This window comes from Quercus robur, chromosome 2, assembly GCF_932294415.1.
Source record: "Quercus robur chromosome 2, dhQueRobu3.1, whole genome shotgun sequence".
Lineage (NCBI taxonomy): Eukaryota > Viridiplantae > Streptophyta > Magnoliopsida > Fagales > Fagaceae > Quercus > Quercus robur.
The window spans coordinates 65,760,217-65,783,207 of NC_065535.1; the positions used below are offsets into that span (position 1 = coordinate 65,760,217).

General features: G+C 38.4%; 1 protein-coding gene across 2 annotated transcripts; it reads left to right on the plus strand.

Moving 5' to 3' along the window:
- Positions 1-14,524: 14,524 nt before the first annotated feature.
- LOC126714536 (zinc finger protein CONSTANS-LIKE 15-like) lies at positions 14,525-20,423 on the plus strand. Of its 2 annotated transcripts, XM_050414721.1 has the most exons (3): positions 14,525-15,781; positions 18,904-19,044; positions 19,705-20,423. In XM_050414721.1, exons 1-3 carry the CDS (start codon positions 14,960-14,962, stop codon positions 19,801-19,803), a joined length of 1,062 nt encoding a protein of 353 aa, XP_050270678.1. In that variant the 5' UTR covers positions 14,525-14,959; the 3' UTR covers positions 19,804-20,423. The 2 variants fall into 2 exon arrangements, 1 of the variants encoding a protein (XP_050270678.1); XR_007651620.1 differs by lacking the exon at positions 19,705-20,423 and having other exon boundaries at positions 14,526-15,959.
- Positions 20,424-22,991: the final 2,568 nt, after the last annotated feature.

Genomic DNA, 22,991 nt, shown 5'->3' on the forward strand with positions numbered 1-22,991 from the left:
CGTTCCCCATGCCGAAGATTGACCAGTTGGTAGATGCCACGTACTGACACTGATGCAAATCACGTTATGAAGAACAAAGTTTTTATTATTTTCCTTTTCCTATTTGAATTAAGATTTATTTACTCTAGTACTTTGAATTAAAATCCTTTTCCTAGTTGAATTGGGATTTTAATTGTTTTTCTTTTCCTAGTTAAATTGTTTTTCCTTTCTCAAGTAGAAGTAGGCTTATTATTTCTTTTCCTAAAAGGAGTAGGAGCAATTCTATTCCTATAAATACTCTTTATAGAGAGGTTATTGTTATGTGTGTTTTTTGAATAAAAGTTTGCTAGAGAGGTTTTCTCTATTATTTTGCCTATTAGCCTAGTGTTCTTGTAGAACTTAGGTTTAGTGGAAGAGTTGTAGTATTTGTGTGTTATAGATTTTGCTTCTACACGCCTACGCTGCATCAGTTGGTATCAGAGCACGGTTAGGTTCCTACCATGGCACAAGGATCACGTGGGGGAAGGCACACTGCTGTAGATGGTGAGTATGAACGCGATGAGATTGCACACAATACACAACTAGAGGCACGCTTTCAATAGATGGAAGAGCAGTTTGAAGCACTGACAAAGCAGCTTGCTACCTTAGCCGTTGTTAACCAGCCTCGAAACTGTAGTCCAACTCTACATTTTGTGGAGTAAGATGAGGTAGACTATAATGTTGAGGATGAGATGGAAAATCCGTTTGATGGACATAGAAGAAGGAGGGAGAAACCCTTGGTTTCATACAATTCAAACAGATGGGAATCTGGGTTCAAATTAGATATTCCAGAGTTCAAAGGTTTTTTACAACCTAAAGAATTCCTAGATTAGGTAGCTGCGGTTGAAGAAATTTTGGAGTTTAAGGAGGTGCCGCAAGACAAAAGAGTTTCTTTGGTGGCGACCAAATTCAAAGAACGTGCTGCTACATGGTGGCAACAATTAAAGCAAAGTTGTATTCACCAAGGTAAATCTAAAATCAATACTTGGGAAAAAATTTTGAAACATATGTGTGCTGCATTCTTACCCCATAATTATATGCGTACATTATATCAACAACTACACAATCTTAGGCAAGGTACACAATCTATAAATGAGTATAATCGAGAGTTTTATTAACTTGTAGCTAGAGTTGACCTTGCAGATTCGAAAGATCAATTAGTTTCACGTTATATTGGGGGCATGAGGCAACAATTTCAAGATACTTTGAATTTATTTGACCCAATTTCTGTATCCGAAGCTCATCAGAGAGCTTTGCATTTAGAGAAGACGATGAATAGGAGGACTAACATAGTTTCAAATAGTAGTGGCAACCGACTACCACCAGTAGCTCCTCCTTATGGTGCAACTACACAATTTACACAAGGAAAAGGCCAAGTTAATCAAGCTAATCCACAACCCAACCGCACTGCAACTAGTAGTTCTGGCCCTCAATGTTTCTAGTGTGGTGAGGCAGGGCATAGAATGGTTGATTGTAAGAAGGGTGGCCGGTATGGTAAGGGTTTATTTATTGAGAGTGAAAAATGTACTAATGATCATTTAAATACCTTTGAGCAAGAAGCTGTTTATGATGCTGAAGAGGAAGAGGAGTATGTGCAGGGGGATGATGGCCCTTTGTTAGTTACAAGAAGAGCATGTTTCACATCTCGCAAATCTGAAGGTGAGGATTGGCTCCGAAGCAAGATCTTTCAAACTACATGTACTATAGGGGGCAAGGTATGTAGACTTGTTATTGATTCTAGAAGCTGTGAGAATGTGGTATCAGAAGAGGCTGTTCAAAAATTGGGATTAGCAACAGAAAAGCACCCTAACCCTTACAAACTATCTTGGCTCAAAAAGGGCAATGAGGTAACTGTATCTAAACGTTGCTTAGTTTCTTTTTCTATTGGGTTGAAATATAAGGATAATGCATGGTGTGATGTGGTAGTTATGGATGCATGTCATCTTCTCCTCAGTAGACCATGGCAATATGATAGAAAGGTTCAACATGATGGTAGGAAGAATACATACAGTTTCATGTTTGGTAGCACAAAAATTGTGTTGTTGCCTTGTAAGGAGATTGAACCTAAGCCAACTTCAGGAGGGGGTAAGAATCTCTTAGCTAAAAGGGCATTTGTTGAAGAGATGTTTGATACGAGGTTGGTGTTTGTATTGTTGGGAAAGGAGAGCTCAAAGGGTAGCGTAGTACCAGAGGCTGTGAAATCTTTATTAGATGAATTTGCAAATGTATTTCCTAACGATCTATCTGAGGGGTTACCACCACTACGAGATATACAACACCAAATTGATCTTGTACCAGGTTCTAATCTACCTTATTGCCCACACTACCGCATGAGCCCAAAAGAACATAGAAGACAAGTAGAGGGTTTATTGTTAAAAGGGCACATTAGAGAGAGTCTTAGTCCCTATGCCGTGCTAGCCTTACTAACACCCAAAAAGGATGGATCATAGCGAATGTGCATCAACAGTCGTGCCATCAACAAAATTACAGTCAGGTATAGATTCCCTATTCCTCGATTGGATGATTTGCTTGATCAGTTGAGTGGTGCTACAGTGTTTTCTAAGTTGGATCTAAAAAGTGGGTACCATCAAATTTGAGTACGTCCTGGTGATAAATGGAAGACAGCATTCAAGACACGTGAGGGGTTGTATGAGTGGCTAGTAATGCCATTCGGACTTTCTAATGCTCCTAGCACCTTCATACGTGTTATGAACCAAATTTTTCGCCCTTTCATCGATAGTGTTTTATTTCTTGGTTATGTGGTGTCCAAGGATGGACTATCAGTTGATGAATCAAAGGTTACTGCTGTTAAACAATGGCCTATACCAACCACAGTCCACGAGGTCCGCGGTTTCCATGGGTTGGTGTCATTCTACTGGTGGTTTATCCCTGACTTGAAGCATGTCAATGTGAAAGTTGAGGATCTAGTCGCACAAATTCAAGAAATTCATACGGCTATTGCTAAGTGTTTACAGGAGACTTCTGCTAAGTACAAACAAGCCGCTGACAAGAAACGTCGAGTAGTAGAATTTGAGATTGCTAATTTTGTTTGGGCAATTTTGACCAAAGATCGCTTTCCTATGGGAGAGTACAACAAACTAGCTGCTAGAACGATTGGTCCTTTGGAGATTCTTGAGAAAATTAATCCTAATGCTTATCGGTTGAAACTTCCAAGTCATATGCATACATCTGACGTCTTCACTATTAAGCATTTTGTTCCATATTGAGGAGAAAATTCCAATCCAGACTCCAAACTTGAGGACGAGTTTCTTCCAACCTAGGGAGGATGATGCAAATCACGTTATGAAGAACAAAGAGTTTTTATTATTTTCCTTTTCCTATTTGAATTAGGATTTATTTACTCTAGTACTTTGAATTAAAATCCTTTTCCTAGTTGAATTGGGATTTTAATTGTTTTTCTTTTCCTAGTTAAATTGCTTTTCCTTTCTCAAGTAGAAGTAGGCTTATTATTTCTTTTCCTAAAAGGAGTAGGAGAAATTCTATTCCTATAAATACTCTTTATAGAGAGGTTATTATTATGTGTGTTTTTTGAATAAAAGTTTTCTAGAAAGGTTTTCTCTATTATTTTGCCTATTAGCCTATTGTTCTTGTAAAACTTAGGTTTAGTGGAAGAATTGTAGTATTTGTGTGTTATAGATTCTACTTCTACACGCCTATGTTGCATCAGACACCCAAGGATGAGCTTTTTGGACGCCTTTCAGGGGTATCATCAGATTGCCCTAGAACCTGAGGACCAAAAAAAGACAGCATTCATCTCACCGGATGCCAACTATCATTATATTGTAATGCCCTTTGGGTTAAAAAAATGCTGGGGCCACTTACCAACGGATGATGACGAGGATGTTCCGAGATAAAATAGGACGTACAGTTGAAGTGTATATTGATAACATGGTAGTGAAAAGTAAACAACAAGTACGGCATATAGAGGATCTTCAGGGGGTGTTTGAGGTGCTTCGGCAGCATAAGTTACGCCTTAATGCCGAAAAGTGCGCTTTTGGTGTGGGGGCTAGTAAATTCCTGGGATATCTGATCACTAACCGGAGAATAGAGGTCAACCCCAATCAGATCGAAGCCGTAAAGCACCTTAACCGATTCATCTCCAAATTCGCTAATCGCTGCCGACCATTCTATCAACTTCTGAAGAAGTGGAAGGGATTTCAATGGAATAAGGAATGTGACAGAGCTTTTCGAGATTTGAAGGATTATTTGATGCAAACGCCCATGTTAACGGCCCCAGAACTTGGGGAGGATTTGTTCATGTACCTCTCTGTGTCCGATCATGCTGTAAGTGCCGTACTTCTAAGGGACTAAGGAGTGTAGCAGCCCGTGTATTACATCAGTAAGACTTTGGTTGATGTCGAGACAAGGTACTTACCTTTGGAGAAGCTGCTGTTAGCTCTAGTGCATGCCAGAAGGAGGTTGCCACATTATTTTCAAGCCCATACTGTATATGTCCTGACCAAGTATCCTTTACAGACGTTGTTGAAGAGATCAGATTTCACGGGTCGAATAGCAAAATGGGGGACCCGGCTAGGATTCTTTGACATACGATACAGGCCGCGAAGCTCGGTGAAGGGCCATGTCCTTACTGATTTCGTTGCAGAATTCTCTCCTAAGAACAATAGGGAAATGGTTTGTCATGTAGAGAATCACCCGTGGAAGGTATTTGTCAACAAAGCGTCAAGTTCCCTGGGGGCTAGTGCCGGCATCGTCATTATTACTCCTAAAGGAATATGGTTGGAGTATTCTTTTAAACTGAGGATTAGGGCCTCCAATAACGAAGCCGAGTACGAGGCCTTACTCGTCGGATTGAGAGCTGTTTTGGGAATGAGAGCCCAAGATGTAGAGATCTACTCAAATTCTCGGCTGGTTGTTAACCAAGTCCAGGGCAACTTCGAAGCTCGGGATTCCCAAATGAAAGCACCCTTGCAGGCGATAAAGCAAATCATGAACAAGTTTTGTATGGCGAAGGTGGCCCAAGTGGATCGGGCATAGAACAGACATGCTAACTCTTTAGCTACATTAGCATCGTCAATGATCGAGGAGGTGCCTCGATTGATCAAAGTGGAGCTTATAGCGAAGCCAAGCATTAGTGTGGTCGATAACGTTGGTACTGTTGAGGTTGATGTTGCCATGATTTCGACGACCGGGCCATGCTGGATGGACCCGATCATTGACTTCTTAGCCAACAATCGAGTTTCGGATGACGAAAAGATGGCTAACAAGATTCGCCGGGTGGCTGGCCGATATTAGCTGTCGGTGGATTACAAGTTATACCGGAGGTCTTTCGAGGGGCCGTATCTTTTGTGCTTGCACCCCGAGAAAGTAGGTGATCTTTTAGTCAAGTTGCATGATGGGGTGTGCAGTAGTCATGTAGAGGGACGCTCATTGGCACATTGAGCGATGACTCAGGGATTTTGGTGGCCATAGATACAGAAGAATGTCGCCGAGTATGCACGTAAGTGTGAAAAATGCCAAAAGCATGCCCCCTTGATCCATCAACCGGCAAGTCATCTAAATCCCATCAGTAGCCCATGGTCATTCGCACAATGGGGGCTAGATATCCTCAGCCCATTTCCCCGGGCAACAGGTAATCGCAGGTTTGTGCTAATGGCCGTTGATTACTTCACCAAATGGGCGGAGGCCGAGACTTTAGCTAATATCCGGGATGTAGACGTTAAGAAGTTTGTGTGGAAAAACATAGTCACAAGATTTGGAGTGCTGGACTCATTGATATCTAATAATGGGCTGCAATTTGATAGTAAGGCCTTTTGCACGTTTTGTAATGATCTCAATATCAAAAACAGGTATTCCACTCCAGCATATCCTCAAAGCAATAGTCAAGCTAAAGCCACCAACAAGGCGATCGTGAACGGGTTAAAGAAAAAATTGGATGGTGCAAAAGGTAGGTGGGTTGAAGAGCTACCTAATGTTTTGTAGGCATATCGAACAACCCCAAGGAGGTCTACTAGGGAGACTCCGTTTTCTTTAACGTACGGGGATGAAGCCGTGATATCGGCCGAGGTGAATCTTTGTAGTGCACGAGTTGTAGCATTTGACCCCGCCCAAAACAATGAGCTGATGATGGAACGTTTGGATTGGTTGGAAGAATGCCGAGAATCAACAACCATACGATTGGCGGAGTACCAGCAAAAACTTGCCCCACGCTATAATCGAAATGTAAGGACAAGAGAATTTAGTGCTGGAGATTTAGTACTGAGGAAAGTCGTGAGGAATATGCAAGATACGAATGCTGGGAAGTTGGCCTAAACCTGGAAAGGGCCCTACAGAGTTACTGTCATCGCAAGCGCGGGAGCGTACTATTTGGAGGACCTAGATGAGAAACCAATGCCCTGGCCATGGAATGTCCATAATCTTAAAGAGTTTTATCACTGATCATCCATGCATGGAAGTGTAAATTCCAATATGTACATTTTATTAGCTAAAATGATGACAATACTCATTAGTGCGGGTGCATTCAATTTCATTATTACTTATTTGGTAGTGTCGACCAGCAAACATAAAAGAAGTAAAAAAGACTAAGGCAGCTTGCTTTGTTCCAAGGACAGAAATCTGCTTCTCGATTCGATTATTGTCACCGAGTAGGTGGAAACCTTATATATATAATAAAAAATCTCAAGGATAGAAACCTGTTTCTCGGTTCGATTATTGTCACCGAGTAGGTGGAAACCTTATACATATATATATATATATATATATATATATATATAATCTCAAGGACAGAAACCTACTTCTCGATTCGATTATTGTCACTGAGCAGGGTGAAACCTTATATATATAATAAAAAATCTGAAGGACAAAAACCTGCTTCTCAGTTCGATTATTGTCACCGAGTAGGTGAAAACCTTATATATATAATAAAAAATCTCAAGGACAGAAACCTGCTTCTCAGTTCGATTATTGTCACCGAGCAGGTGGAAACCTTATATATATATATATATATATATATATATATATATATATATATATATATATAAGAGAAAAAGGTCTCCTAAGGGCAAAAGCCTGGTACTCGGGCAAATAGAAACTTTCCACCAAAACATTACCTAAGGATGGAAGCTTGCCATACAGTTCAATCAAAATCGTCGAGCTAAAAATTGTCTACGGACGAGGATCTACGCCTTGGCTTTCTATGCCATACATCTGACCTGAGAAAACAAATATATGCCAAAAAGGGGTTCCCAATTGTCAAGGGGCCAACTTATTTTACTCTTTGGGCCGGCCCCGGGCATCAAGCATGCCCAGAATCGATCTTCCCCACCTAATCAATAGAAAGATGTATATGTGCGGAAAATAGATGAATACAATGAGGAAGACAACATAGTTTTAAGCGTTCACAAAAAAACCTTAATCAAACAAAGTCGAAACACAAAAACGAAACTGTAACGAAACTATTGTCTTGTCACCAAAACCCAGTGACCGTGCAAAGGTTAAACCTGGCAATGAAATAATTATTCAGCCACCACAACCCGATGACATAGGCAAATTGACTGAAAGAAACTAAGATATAAATAAAAGTAAACGATAGGAATCCTATTCGGAAACTAAACCGTGGGGTCTGTAGGCTGCGTCTGGGCGACGATCTCAGTCAACTGCTGGTTTATTGTAGGCTGTGAAATGTCCTCGCAGAGCTGATCATTGGCGCGAGGGTTACTGGTGACTTCCATTTCATCCAACTCCACGTGAGAGTCAATTTGCTCCACCAGCTCCCCTAAATCGGCAACTCTTCTTCATCGATAGGCCCCGAGGGGTTCTGCACGGCAGGATCAAGATTCGGGAAGGGGATCTGGCCAGGATCCCTTAGAGGAGAGTCCTTAGGGATCCCTAAGACTTACAGGGCAGCTAGCCAACCCTCCTCAAAAGCTAGCCTCCGAGCCTCCTTAATGACCGGTTCCACAGAATTCTCGGCATCAGCAAACCCTTCATTGTACCACTTGTTTTCACAAGCCTCTATAGCCGCCCTCAGGTCGGCCAATTCCTCGGCTTTCAGGCTTATTGCTTTAGCTAGCTCTAAGTCTGCTTCATTTTGCTTCACCTCGAGTTCCGTGGACCTTTTCTCCGCCAATGCCTTGGCCTTCTCCATGGTAGCGGCTCTCTTCTCGGCAGCCTTAGTGGCTTTTGCCTTGTCCTTTGTTGTCTTAGCGGCTGCCTCCCTAGCTGCCTTCTCCTGGTCAGCATCCTCGGAAAGTTCCTTCAACCGCCCATCAAGGATGTGGGCTAGCTGAGCGGCCTGAGAGAACAGCAATAATAAGTACAACAATAAAAAGAATGCATATAAGGGTTAATAGAAAATCAGGAAACGAAAGATTACCGCAATAATGTGCCACTGCAGCCTCTTTCCCATGGATTCTTTCGTCCCCTCCTCAAAGATGCGCACGTCCTCCAGCAAAAGTAGGCCATGCACCAAGTTTTGGGCAACACGCCCCCCTTCACCTTTCTCTCACACTCGTACACTAGCCGTCGCGGGAAGAGGTTTGCCGTCTAGCTGGTAGGTGGGCTGCCATGCTGGCGCTATTTGAGAGGAGGATGCCATGTTCATCCCAACCTGCGCCGGCGACTCTTGGATGGTGATACCTCTTGATGGCTGAGGGGGAGTCCCGGTTAGGGCATCACTTGGACCAGTAGTAGTCTACTCAGCAGTACGTTGCCTTTTTTGGGTTCAACCGAAAGGAGGAGAAGGAGGGGAAGGAGAAGGGGGCGTCTGACCACGACCTTGAGGGGGTTGCTGTTGCATGGTTTGCCTTGTGCCGGGCACAAAACGATCAATTGTCATGGTCTTTTTGGCCACCATGTCTTCACCACGGTCGGATTTGGTTTCGGAGTTAATAGATTCTACAATTACTTGCTCGGCTACCTTAATAGGAGCCTCAGATTTAGCAGAGGCCTCGGGTTGGGCGAGGTCTTCCTGAACGGGAGTCCCGGATTCAACAAGCGTGTGAGCTAGTTCTCGGAGGCGTTAGGACATGCATTCTACCGATTTGTCCCACAAAGGTGCAAGCTCGTCCGAGCAAGTATACCACCGACCAAGGTCCTGAGCCTCACCTACTGTGAACCTTGGAGGAAGAAAATTCATGCGCTAAACGTCAACGTAGGAGAGGAGGGGGTTATCTACCAGAAGAGCCTGCCTAAATGGTTGCCAGGAAGTATACACGGGTTTGACGCCGAGGATTAGGTGGGACGCTCAGAGCTGCCCGTCCCAATGAACGAATATCTCGGACCTAATTATGAAATTTAGATCCCTTACATGAACTACCCTAATATCCTAGGTAAACACTTTGCCGTCTACAATGAAAAATACAATAAGTCAATATTTAGACAAACTAAACAATCATAAGTGGAAAAATAAACAAGTTAGAAATCAGTACAAACCCACTTCGCACCATGAGAGGAGGCAAGAGATTTCACCGGCAAGCCAATTGCCGAGTACCCAGACGAACTCCCCAGCAGAATTCCTATTATAGTCAAGTAGGCAAGAAATTAGCCGTGCCCTCATATCCCTAACCTTTAAGTAATAGTTGGTTCTTTTATTCCCACACAGACTGTACATGTGGTTTATGTCATGGTGGTCTAGTTGCAAACTGAACGTTTGATTCAACCTACTAACACAACTAACTACCCAGTAAAAATTGGGGGGAAGTTGGTCGGGGCACAGCCCATAGTATCTAAGGGTATTGAGTAAAAGAGGGTCCATGGGAAACCTAACCCCACCCTCCAAAATCGCCATTAAAGGGAAAAAAGCAGTATTTGCCCCTCTGTGGAGAACAATTTCACTCTCGTGGTAGTACGCCACTTCAACATCATTGGGAATGTTGAATTTTTGCCTAAAAGTGGCTAAGGACACCTCCGTGTTCAAAAGGAAAGCATAGCCCATCTTAAACTCTAAAAATTGAAGGGAGAAACTGAAGTAAAAGGAAGAGGTAGAGAACTTACTTTGGGCTTTAGGAAAGAAGGGACTCTGGACTGATGGATAAACGCACAGATAAATGCATGGCAGAGAGAAAACTCAGAGAATGGGGAGTGAAAAAGTGAAAGAATGATTTGGGATGGGCTATTTATAGGAACTAGAGGGGAGTGAGCAACATTCAATCAGCAATAATAAGGCTTAATTAGCAATAATGAAAAAAAAAAAAAAAAAAACCTTTACGGATACCAATGCCAAATGACACATGCACTGCCTCGGTTCACGAATCGTCAGGTAATGATGACGGATGACCCAAGTGGCCAGATTTAAAGCGCCTTTTGAGGGCGCATTAATAGGTTTTTGAAACCATCCGAATATCCACCCCTTGAGCTTCTCAGATAGCGAGTGCCTTTTGGGGTTCCTTGATTCTTCCCGTGGGCCGGGCATGAATCAAGAGGGGGCTAATGTACGGCACTATAGTATCCAAACCCATTTGGGCCTTGGGTTCTAACTCAACAGTGTAGCGCATAGCCCCAATCTCTCTCTACCCATGGCCCAGCCCGAACCCACAATAGCCACGGGCCCAAGCTTCACACTGCCCAAAAGCCTGAAAAGTAGACAGCCCACATTGGCATGCACCTCGTTTTACCACTTGGTCTTTGCTCAGCGAGCCATTCTCGAGCAAGAAGAAAGGCGTTCAAATACACCATCCCTTGTATGCTCGGCAATGGCCTGGGGAATATCACTGCCGAGCGTATCTACTGGAGTGGGAACCAGTTCCAAGGCCACTCTCACCACACCCCACTCCCACCTAAACACCCACTTATGATTAATGATATTGGACCTCCTAATGCATTAACTTTGAAAGCAATTATAATCACTCCACTAACGCTTGGCTATAAATATGAGAAGCTAAAGGAGGAAATGGGTTTTTTTTTAGAGGGGAAAAAACGGAAGGAGGAAGAGAGAATAGAGTGAGGTGAGTAACCTAGAGACAGAGAGATAGTTTCAGTGAGTCTTTGTGCCGAGAACAACCCAACGTAGGAAATCCAAGCCCACTTTATAAATAGATTGTGAGCCCAAGTGAGGCCCAGCCCAATAGCCTCATTTTTGGCGCGCACAGGTAGAATTAAAAGATATATATTTAAAAAGAAAGTAGAACTAAAATGTATTCAAGAGTAGAATCTAAGGTTTCAACAAAATGTATGTCCTTAAAAAACAAGGGGAAAATGGGCTTTTGTCCTTATTTTTTAAAAATATTTAGCATAATGTCCCTATTTTGAAACTATTTAATTAGTAGAATGCCCCTGTTTTTAAAACTCAATTTAACAAAATTGAGTTTTGTATAAAACATGATATCCTCAAAATCGAGTTATATGTATATTTTTTTAATGTCAAATTTCACTTAAATTTTCAAAAAAAAAAAAAAAATTAAGTGGCAAAATATGTATAGAACTCAACATTGCTAATGTCGAGTTTCACTTGTAACTTGATTTATTTAAAATCATGTTTCAAAACAGGGACATGGTGCTTAATAGTTTCAAAATAGGGATATTATGCTAGATATTTTAAAAAATAAAGGTAAAAGTCCATTTTCCCCTAAAAAACAATTAGTGAAAGAATAGCTTGATGAATTGGGGAAGAAGTCATGTGAACTCAAAAACGCTAGAAGGGACTGGATTATTTATGGAAACAGGAATTTGAGATATTTTCAAACTTTGGTGAAGAAAAAGAAGAGCATACAATAGCATTATACAACTAAAAAGGGAGGATAGTACTAGATGGATGATTTGGAGGAAATTGAAAAGAGCTTTTTACAATTTTTCTCTATAAAGATATGCACTACTTTAAAGTGGAAAGTATTCTTCAACAACTAAACAAGATGCCTTTACCAAGACTCACAGGGGATCATGAATATTTTTGATGGCCGATGGCGGCTCTAGGATTATTTTTTAGAGGGGTTAATAAGAAACATAAATTATACAAAATTATAAATAAATAAAATAAAAAACTGAACTACATTAAGTTTTTACAATTACTTTCTATGATGTTTCATATTTTGAAATAGTTACATGATTTCTTCATTATGAGCTACATCTCATTTAATGTATACAGTCAAGCAATCATTCATCCATTGATATCCCTTTTGATTGATTTATTTCAAATTTGTTAAGATCTAAATGGGCTTTTTCTAAGGTTTAAGATTAAAAAATTTCTACTTATGTTGTTGGACTTACTATTTTTTTTTTCCAGATTTTAGATTAAATTATTTTTTTTATTGGGCTTTTTGTGTGTTTAAAAATGTCAAGATATTTGTTAAGAGGGTCATATTTAAAATTATTTTAGCTGGGCTTAAAAAATTCTAAGATCAAGGTGTTCAAAAATTTATTTTAGGTGGGTCGAAACAAAAAATATATATACCATATATTATATATAGGTTTTTTTTTTTTTTTTTTTGGGGGGGGGGGGGGGGGGGCGCCAGGGGGTTCACCCCAGGCTCCAAGTGTAACCACCCAATGATGGGCCAATTCTGATGTAGCAAATTGAAACAACATTATTCTTCCAAATGGGTTCTACAAAGGCTCTTGGACCAAATGGAATACTAGCTTATTTTAAACCTATTAGCTTGTGCAATGCTCCTTACAAAATAATAATAAGTAACGGTTTAAAACTTCATAGGTTAAACCCTAGAGGGATAGCCTGATTACCTCCTTTCAAAATGCCTTTGTTTAAGGTAGGCTAATTAAAAACAATATTATTCTAGTTCATGAGAGTTTTGACTTGCTGAGAAAAAAGACAAAAAGTTTTGGGGACTTAAACTTAATATGAGTAAAACTTACAATAGAGTCAGTTGAAACTTCCTTAAGGTTGCTTTCAGGGGCGGAGCTAAGTAATGCATTGGGGGGGCCATGGCCCCTCCAAATTTTTTTAAATCCTCTCTAATTGTAGGGAAAACTAGTTCTCAGTCCCTTTGATTTAATAGCTGGCCCCCGCAAGATAAAAAACTTGGCCCCCCCTCCTATATGTCAGCCATAAGAACCCCCTTCCCTCGTCTCAAATCCTCACTTTTTAGCCATAAAGATTCATTCATTTTGTTTTCTTCATTCTCCATTAAAAGCACAGCTATTGGCAGATCCCTTTTTATTTATTTAATTTTTTTTTTTTTTTTTTGCTAAGAGGCTAAGACCATATCCCATGTCCTGATGTTCATGTCCATGTCTTTTACAACAATTTTATCTCTCATTTTTACCACTGTTTAGTCATTCAATTTTCCTAATAGAATAAAGTCATAAAACTGAAGTGTAGTACATTATTTTTCCCAATTAAACTCTGTATTGAATTTAATTGTCCTTAAAAATGATAATATTGCTTGTATTTTATTTGTCATGGTAAACATATGTTTGAATTTAATTGAGAAACCTAATGTATTACACTTTAGATATTATACTTAAGTTTTGCAATTTCCCAAAACTATTACAATATCCCCTTGCACTATATCGTCACCCAAAAGACTACTCAATACTCATCGTCATTACCGAGTGCTCTCTCTTCAATTTCTCTTCATTAATTCTTCCTTACGATGCTCAATTGGTTGATTAGCTTGTTAGTATTTTGAGTGCTAATTTGAATTACACTAATAAAAAAATTCTAGTAGTAATCTTATGATATATATATATATATATATATATATATATATGATACATATATAGTTAAGACTTACTTTGGATTTAATGTTTGTTTTTCTAAACTAATGCGCCAAAACATGTATGAATGTTATATTTTGAATTTTTCTTGAATCGCAAATCAATATGATTGTTTTATCTTGGCCCCCCCCAAGCAAAAATTTCTGGCTACGCCCCTGGTTGCTTTGATTAAAGATGGGTTTTAGAGGTGGGTTGGATTATGGAGTGTCTCTACTATCTCTTATAGGGTCTTAATCAATAGATGCCCTTCAAAGCCCCTCTTCCCTCAAGTGATTCCCTATCGCCTTATCTTCTCTTGTGTGTAAATGCATTCTTATAAGTACAAATTTTGAATTATAAGAATGAAAGCTTACTGTTGTTGCCTATGCATTTAGTCCCAGACGCAAATATAGATCAAGTTCTCTCCATTTGTGTTAGAGTAAATTAATTTTTCATGAATCTAAAAAGCTACGTTGTACCACCTCATTTAAAATTTCACTCAATCACAAATAAAAATTTATAACTGATTTTTTTATGTGACACACGTACTTCTTTATATTCAAAAACTTTTGAGGCCACATGCACATAGATTTGGGTCCAGTACGAATAGTTGGCCAAGACTATTTCTTAGCAGACCCAACTCAAGTCCTGTCCAAATTGTCCTATAACCTCTCATATTCACTGCATTTGAAATTTCAACACCAGTCCAATTCAACCACAAGAGGAGGAGTTCTCTGACAACTACCGGAAACAAACTCACCACTTTTATCACAGCTCTTTTATGCAATAGTCCGTAATCAGTTGTCTCTATCGATCACAATTAGTCACACGTAGAATTGTACCCAAAATTGTTCGTTTTTATTTTTGTGGAGAAGGCAGCACATGCTCTGCAAAAAGGTTACGATATTTTTCCCCAGTGGACCTTCACTTGTCACTGTCATAGCCTCCGCCGCAGTCCACATTACGTGTATCACTGTTACCCCATGCTTATCATGTGCTCAATGCTATATCATCCAGTTCAAACTCATAGTCAGATTCAATCCCTTAAGAAGAAAAATTTTGGTACCACGTCCAATTACACAATTTTGCCCATAACTTGTCCATACTATCACCCTCTACCAATCACAATTTGTTATTTGGACAAATTGTAGGTAAAATTATACAATTAGCTGTGACACCAGAATTATTCCTTACAAAAAGAGAGGAGACAAACCTACTTAACTCCGTACTTTGGCTCTACTTTTTTCACCAATTTCACTCTCTTTAGTCTGAGCTCTACTTGTGTGTGCGTGTTTTTCTCGGTTTTTATACGTGGATGATGAGCAAGAGAGCCAAGAGTTATAATTCAGATATCACAGAGATAATGTTTCCTTGTGATTTTTGCAACTCAATAGCGGCAGTGTTGTACTGCAGAGCTGACTCGGCGAAGCTCTGCTTGTTCTGTGACCAACAAGTCCACTCTGCCAATGCTTTGTCTCTCAAACACGTTCGCTCTCCAATTTGCGACAGTTGCGGAATCAAACCTGTCTCAGTTTGGTGCTCCATGGACAACCTCATGCTCTGCCAACACTGTGACTTGGACTCCCACAACAATTGCTCTGTCTCATCCCTCCATAACCGAGTTCCAGTCGAAGGGTTCTCGGGTTATCACACAGCAATTGTGCTGGCCCCTATGTTTGGGATTGATCTGGAGGCTAACAATTTGGTGAATACAAATTCTGGGTCTTTTTTACACGAGCAAAAGTTGGTGAATTCACATGAATTCATGGTCCCAAGTGATGATTCCTCTGTGTGGAAAGGACAGGGTTTGAGGTGTGGAAAGTGTAGGGACGAGGTGTATGAGCAACTGGTGGAGATGGGAAACAAAGATCGGATGAGAGTGGATAAAGATGGTGAAGATTTATGTCCCAAGACACCTCCAAGTGAGTTTGCTCAGTCTCAGCAAGCGAATTTGGAGAGTTTTGAGCTGCAAAATGAGGATGATGATGAAGAATTGTTAAGGCAACAAAAGTCGCTTGCATCTTTGCTCATGGTTCCATCGAATGTGGAAGCGAAAGAGAGTGATTATTATGTTGCTGAAGGAGATCTTTTGTGGGATTGTAATCCCACCTATGACTTTGACTATGAGGCCAGCCAGGTTTGTAACTCTGTGTATGAGAAACTGTGTCTTACGTGAGAAAGTTGGTCTGCACATCTCGTAGACTATACTCTATTCTCTTCCTAGGTTGCACGTACACGTCATTTTTGGCGTGGTGTTGGTGTTGAACACGTGTTGGACATCAGAACAGGTACAACTCGTCGGATTTCAGTGTCCGGTGAGTGTCTCTTTTTTTTTTTTTTTTTGCTTCTCTGACATGGCTCCGACACGTCCGACACAGTGAAAAAAAAAAAATCACAGATTTTCACAGATGACTTACCAATACCATTGATTTTGTGATATACCCTAAAACAACAAGCCTAAGAAGTCCCAAAACCCACATCTCAAGTTCTCACTTCTCAACCCACCCACCCTCCCTCTGACCTTTGCTCTACCCGCTGCTGCCGCTGTTCTCTGTCCCTCGCCGAAGCTAGATCGGACCAATCGGCAAGCTCCATCGACGTTGACGCCCATGCTTGTCCCTTCCAATCTCTCTCTCTCTCTCTCTCTCTCTCTCTCTCTCTCTCTCTCTCGGCATCATGTCCGACCTCTTTAAGCTTCTCTCTATTTTTTTTTTTTTTTTTTTTTATCAGATATTTGGCCATTTGGTTTGGGTGAATGACTAAATGGGTTACTTAATTACTCACTTATTATAATCCGTTTTGTTTTTTTTTTTAAATCCCACTCTCACTGTCACTGTTGATAAACCAGTTAAATGTTTTTATAGGATGATGTTTTTGTTCTGTGATAATCTTGAAAGTTTAAAACTTGTTATTTGTTTATGTTTTTAGTTTGATGTTGAACTTGTTATCCTTTTATGGTTTGTACTCTAAACATTTTATGTGTATTATTGTACTACTTTGGGCGTTAGTTTACTTATTTGTAGTTCTTACATAATTTAAATTCTAGACATAAACCTATTTTATGTCTAAAAATATGCCTAAATATAAAATTTAATTAATTATTTAACCGCCGTGTTGTGTCCTTATTTTTTAAAAATTGCCATATCTCTGTGTCCGTGTCCGTGTCCGTGTCCGTGCAACATAGTGAATCTCTTCTCACTTCTCGCGTAAATAATTTTGTCTTAATAATTTTCACCTTTATGGTTGCATGTCATATCATATACTATACGCCAATCTTAATAATTGCAACCGTATTTCCAGTATGTTATACTTTTGTCTGAAAGGCAACTTTTGGACATTCGTGAGGTGTTCTTTGACTATATTCCATTAAAGTGTCTAACCACCAGTTCTGGCTAGTCATGTGGCTCTAGAAGTTTGTAATTATGGGCTAGCAATTTAATATTATATTACTAGAAATTTTTTTGTTAAAAAAAATATAAATTACTTGAAACTTTTTTTTTATAGATATTGTAGGGGCGGTTTTTGGGACCCAGGCCCAGCAAATAAGTGATTCTGGCCCAAAAGTCCCCAGACAATGAATTTGTAGAGAGTGGGTTACAGAGCTAGGACTAGACGAAGTGAGCGTCAGTTAGACGTACGCCATGCAGCATGTTGAACGTGAGAATATTCCATTTACGTTTAATGGGATATTGGTCCGAGGAGACGTATAAGTGCACCTCTCACTCTGTTTACAGACTACGGAGTTCTTTCACCTTTTTCTCTCTCTTTTTTTCCTTATTCTCCGATCCCTTCTTCATGGGGATCTCCTTCTCTTATATAGCCTCCTTGAATTGATAAGAACCTTACACTTGTTAGCCATCTGGACCTTCACTTGAGTGTCTGTCCCATCGGACATCTCCCTTATCCTTCTGTGAGTTGCACTGGCCAATGTAACACTGTTCGCCTGTCTTCTCCACATTAATGCGACTAAAAAGGTAGCTCTCTTGCATTTAATGCGGCAGTTGTGACTTCTCCCTGATGTCTTACATTTTCCTCTTTCCTGCTGCGTGAGGCTCACCCTCCTACCCACGTTCGTCCGGATGGGTTCTTCACTGTGGAGGGGACGCACATTGGGCCCATATTTGTGTGTCCGAGGAGACATTCCTCCTCAGACGTCTTCTAGAACGAACCAGGCTCAACAGGGTTGGGCCAGAAGTCATTTGGGCCCCTCTTCCCCGTTGGGTCATGGTTAGGCTTCGCGTGGGTTCCCAAGCCCACTGTTGGTTTTGGGAATTTCACCCCTACAGATATAATAATATTTTAACTTATAGCATCTATCTCATTATTTAGGTTAGGTCCGAACTCCAAAACTCTTATTCGATAATAAGAGATTTTACTAATTGAGTTAACTGGAACTTAAATATTACTGGAATTTAGTAGTTTGTTATGTCTTATATGTAGTAACTCTTCTTTTGTATATTTACGATGAAGTGGTACGAAGGATATTACAAATTTTATTATATAGATTTTATAAACGAATAATAAATTTTGTATAGATTTTAGAAACGAATGTTCATAAAAAATTAAAAAAATTAAAAAAATTAAAAAAAAAAAAAAAAAAAACAACAACAACAACAACAAATGTGTCTAATTTTAAATCATAATATAAAAAGTAGTAAAATAAATTTATTTATTATGTTGGTTATTGAGTGTGCATCAATCATGTACATTGTTGTGTCAATTTGTAAATTATATGTAGAAGTAGTAAAATTTATAGTAACTTTAGTAATTTCTTATGATACATAATTGACTTCTATGTGTTCTTTTCTTTTGGTGAAAATATTTAGTTACATGAAGACTTGAACAATAGGTGACCAATTAATAGTTCATTTCCCCTGTGGTGCGAAGTTTTTCTTATAGGGAAAACACCAAACGCCAAAATGTAATAGGCATGAATGTTAATTTGACTGTAGATTCACCAGGTTTGGTGACAATCTACTCAGTTGATTTGTTTGGTTCTTTTCTCTTTTTCTTTTTCTTTTTTAAATAATCGATTTGTTTGGCTCTTGGTCACTGTTTCAATTAGGGAAAGCCCATTACATTGTAAAATAATAACAAATGTTTGTATACCGTTCTGCCTTTTGATAATACTACAATTAATTATACTGCTTAAAGTTTGTTCTTACATACACAACAACGTATGATATGTATCCATGAACATACTAATTACTACAAACGCTAAACATATGCTATTGTTATTCCTCATTATTGCTCTTGCAGGCGTGGGATTTCCAGTTGGGAGAATCAAGACACTGTGAAAAGCATGATCCACAAGCAGCAAAATACGGTGAAAACAATCCTGAATTTATGATCAAGAATTATGTCAATTTTATCCAAGAATCTTCCTTGACAAAACCAAAGGTATTACAAGACCTATATGAGATGAATTGCTCCACAATATGTGAGGATTTTCTTTCAGAAAATGTAAGTCATTCTGACTGGTGTTAGATGTATTGATCAGAAAGTTTACTTCTGAAATGACGACCACACAAATCAAACTATGCATAGTTTTTTTAGAATGTCACAAATAAAAACCTTCAGCTTACTAGTTGAACTACTAAAAGAGATATCTTATGGAGAAGCTTAAGCTGTCACCTTACCCTTTAGTCAATTTTTTTGTGTTGTCAACCATTTGTATCAGAAACTGGTCTAATAAGGATTACATCATAAACAATATTGCATACTATTCTGATTTTCTGCAACATCATGAATTATGTTGTATCTGATATGTTTTATGTTGGTAACCCTGCAATTACAGTTGTTAAATTATGACAGCAGAAGCTAGAGCTTAGCATGAACTTATATGAGCAGAATATCTATGTAATTTTATGGATTATGACTTGATTTGAAAACTTTCATCCTGGTTCATTATATTGTGGCAGCCACTTATAGACGTGGGAAGACAAACCTTTTTGAGCTAATATTGTGCCCATTCCAATAAATCTTCAAACCTTGTTTATTCTTTCTTGGGTTATTATTGGCAAGGTTGGTTACTAATAATATTGATTGGACAAACTGCAGAATCACTCGAATCATCCCTTGTCAATCAATAAAACCCCAAAAGAAGAAAGCTTCAACAAATCAAAAGTAGAATTACCACCAAAAGTCCATGTTGACTGAACCCAAAACATGCAGTAGCACCAGCCATGTCCCGGCTAAGCAGCAACCTCTCCTGGCGAGCAGTGATAATGTGAATGGGGTAATTAAAAACTTTGATATGGAATTGCTGGCACAGAACAGAGGCCAGGCCATGTTGCGCTAAGGAGAAAAAGAAAACTCGAAGGCATAGTTCTTCGTTCCTTCTTGTCATGTCTTTGTATATCTTGTTATGTCTCTAGCTCATTTGTTTGTCATTTGAAAATTGGACTAAATTCAACATTCATATCTGATATATAGTTTGATATAATGCAAACAGGTATTATAAGTACATCCGATACGAGTCCAGGAAGGCCAGAGCTAATACCAGAAAGAGAGTAAAAGGTCGATTCGTGAAGGCAAGTGAAACTCTTGATCATGTTGAAATGTAATGCTAAAGCTTTGGAGAATTTCATCCCCAAATTCAGTCTGCAAATATAAATATTTCCCAGTAGGAATTTCATTTAGATGGCATAATGTCTAAGTTAGTGTGTAGAGCGTATCTCTATTTCTATTGCTTCGTTTGTTAACTCCGATTGATTCTGGCAGTTCGTAGGTTAAATTAATTGGAGTTGTTTTTATGTTAAAATACATGATTGACTTTGGAGAAAATCACATTATCTGTAAATTTTGCCTGCAAAAATGGCATTATTCTCCTACTACTATGAAAACAACTTTTTTATTTTCCTCTATTTTTACGTAGGGAAATGGGATTATAAAAATTAAATATTAGCTATATGTATCAGATTTTTAGGTGATTGATATTTGATACTAATATAGTCAGGTTTTAACATATAGTTTCAGCATGAATCTAAGTCATGCTCATATAAAAACTACTTTAAAAGGAACACTAGAATTTTCTTTCTTTTTTTGAAAATGAAATCTAAAATAGTTGTACAGGCGGCCTTTGAGTTACTACGGCGACGTATGTGGATTAGGCAGATAATTTAAGGAACTTGCAACTTGCAAGAGCTTGCAAATTGTTTCTTAAGTCTTATTTGAGTTAAAAAATCAATATTTTGCCATAACAAGTCTTAAAAGATTAAAGGGTTTAACTTTGTATTTGATTGTCCATTTGAGATTATTATTATTATTTCAAATTCGACTATACTTCTACTGCTTTTGTATTGGAAAGTACATTATTCTATCAATTCAGTGGGATAATTTTCTCAAAATGCCCAAGTGTTCGTTATTACAAAAACCAACTGTATACACGTACTTAAACATGAATTCATGAATTTGGTATGTTCAATGAGATGCGAAATTAATTTCTTCTATTTAAATTGCTTTTGATATGATAATTTTAAAAAGTTTGGACAGTTTATAAAAGAGTTCCAAATTCCACATATACAATGGTTGTGACGGCAAAGCCTATTTTAACCTATTCACCAATATCATATTCAGCTACTCACAAACTCACCTTCTCAAAAAAAAATAATAATAATAATAATAATTATCACAAACTCATGAAATGTACAGTAATATGTAATTTTTTAGTAATATGTTATAATCTTTTTTTTTTTTCTAAAATTTGTTAAAATAATATATTATATTTAGTCGTATTTAAAAGAAGTAGACTCACCAATTTTCTCTTCTGAGTCCTCTCATCCTTTTTTTCCCCTCTTTCATGATTGCATATAACCATCACCCAATTATACTTATGGACACTCTCTCTACAAAGGCAACAATTTATTAAGGTATTTTCTTGTCCATTTACTCTACATTACTACATATGTATTTTTTTTCTATCTCAATTACTCTTCATATGCATGTTTAGGGTGTATTTGGTTGATATTGTTCTTTTTTTAGATGCATGATATTCTTCTAACTTACAACTAAACTTTCTAGATTTTTACTATGGTGCATTTCAAACTTTTCTTTATCTTAATGAGATTATCATAATAATTAAAGCCCATTACCAATTATAATATTATCTTAACCCATATTACTTTTTATTATATTTTGTTATATGGAATTTGGTCTTTAAAGTTTGTATGCAAGAGGTAGAATAGGACCAAAGGCCCATTTTGTAAGAGTACTAGGCTCGATTTCCCCTTCTCACAAAAGCCCAGACCATGGTTGTCCATTTGTGCTACAACACGTCTAGCTAGGGCATAATCCAGCAGATTAAAGAAAGTCTCTCAATAAAAAAGAATTGAGAGAGGAAAATTCAAAAAGTGATGAAATTGGTTGGAAACATTCGGTTGACGTGACACAATAAAAGGGAATCCTCTATATTTATAAAATTTAATCTGAATTATGGAATAAATCTTTTTTTTTTTTTTTTTTGCTAGGTAATTGGTTATTGCGGGGATAATTCCCGAGTTAGCGGTTTCATGGTAAATTGGATATCACTTGGGCCACAAGACTTAGTGGTAACTATAGAATAAATCTTGTGCATGTAAGCGGAGACTGACAGTGACGGAGTGTGCAAAGATTTTTGAGAGCCTAATTACCTAATCTCTTAGAGGCTGCCTTAAAGTGCTAGTTAAAGGTTTCAAATCAAAAACCTTGTGGATCTCAAGAGGCATTAAGAACCACACTAAGCCAACCTCTTTGAATTAATGAATCCGTTTCAAATGAAATTTTATTTTCCCTAAATGTTTTTCAGTATGCTGGCCATGGTTTGGTTTGAATAATTTTATTTATGGGTATCTTAATTTGGCCAATATATTATATTTAAACTGTATATGGAAGCAACACTCTAAAAGCCGAAAGGCTAACTCAGCCCAAAAACTGTGTTACTCCAAAGCCGAGGTCTTAGAACTGAAAGCCTTCATTGATTGACAGGTTTATCATGACAACCAAAGAAAAAGAAACAATTCCATTGGTACAATTGCCTGATTTTGCCAAGTTTATTTAAGAACATTGGATATTGGAATTAATCCATGAACCAGCCCGTGTCTGTCCTTGGTAACATGATACATCTGGGAAGATGGTTCTTTTCATGGTACCATAATGCATCTGGGAAGGTGGCAGATATATTGCGAACATTGGTGGGATTGATGGCAGATCCATAGACAGCCTCTGAAAGTTGCTGATTATCTATTAAGTTGACTGTGAACTTAGCCTTATATTCTATGGTTTTCAAAAATCATAACACATAGTATCATAAAATAAAGTAATGGTAACGGATGCCCTTAAAATAATAGTTAACAATTCATTTAAAGAAA

Bases quoted from the DNA above. Each gene is read 5' to 3' on its own strand.
- LOC126714536 (XM_050414721.1), top strand. From the start codon at position 14,960: ATGATGAGCAAGAGAGCCAAGAGTTATAATTCAGATATCACAGAGATA. The intron at 15,782-18,903 runs GTTTGTAACTCT...TTGCTCTTGCAG, and splicing joins TTGACTATGAGGCCAGCCAG to GCGTGGGATTTCCAGTTGGG. The intron at 19,045-19,704 runs GTATTACAAGAC...GACAAACTGCAG, and splicing joins CTTCCTTGACAAAACCAAAG to AATCACTCGAATCATCCCTT.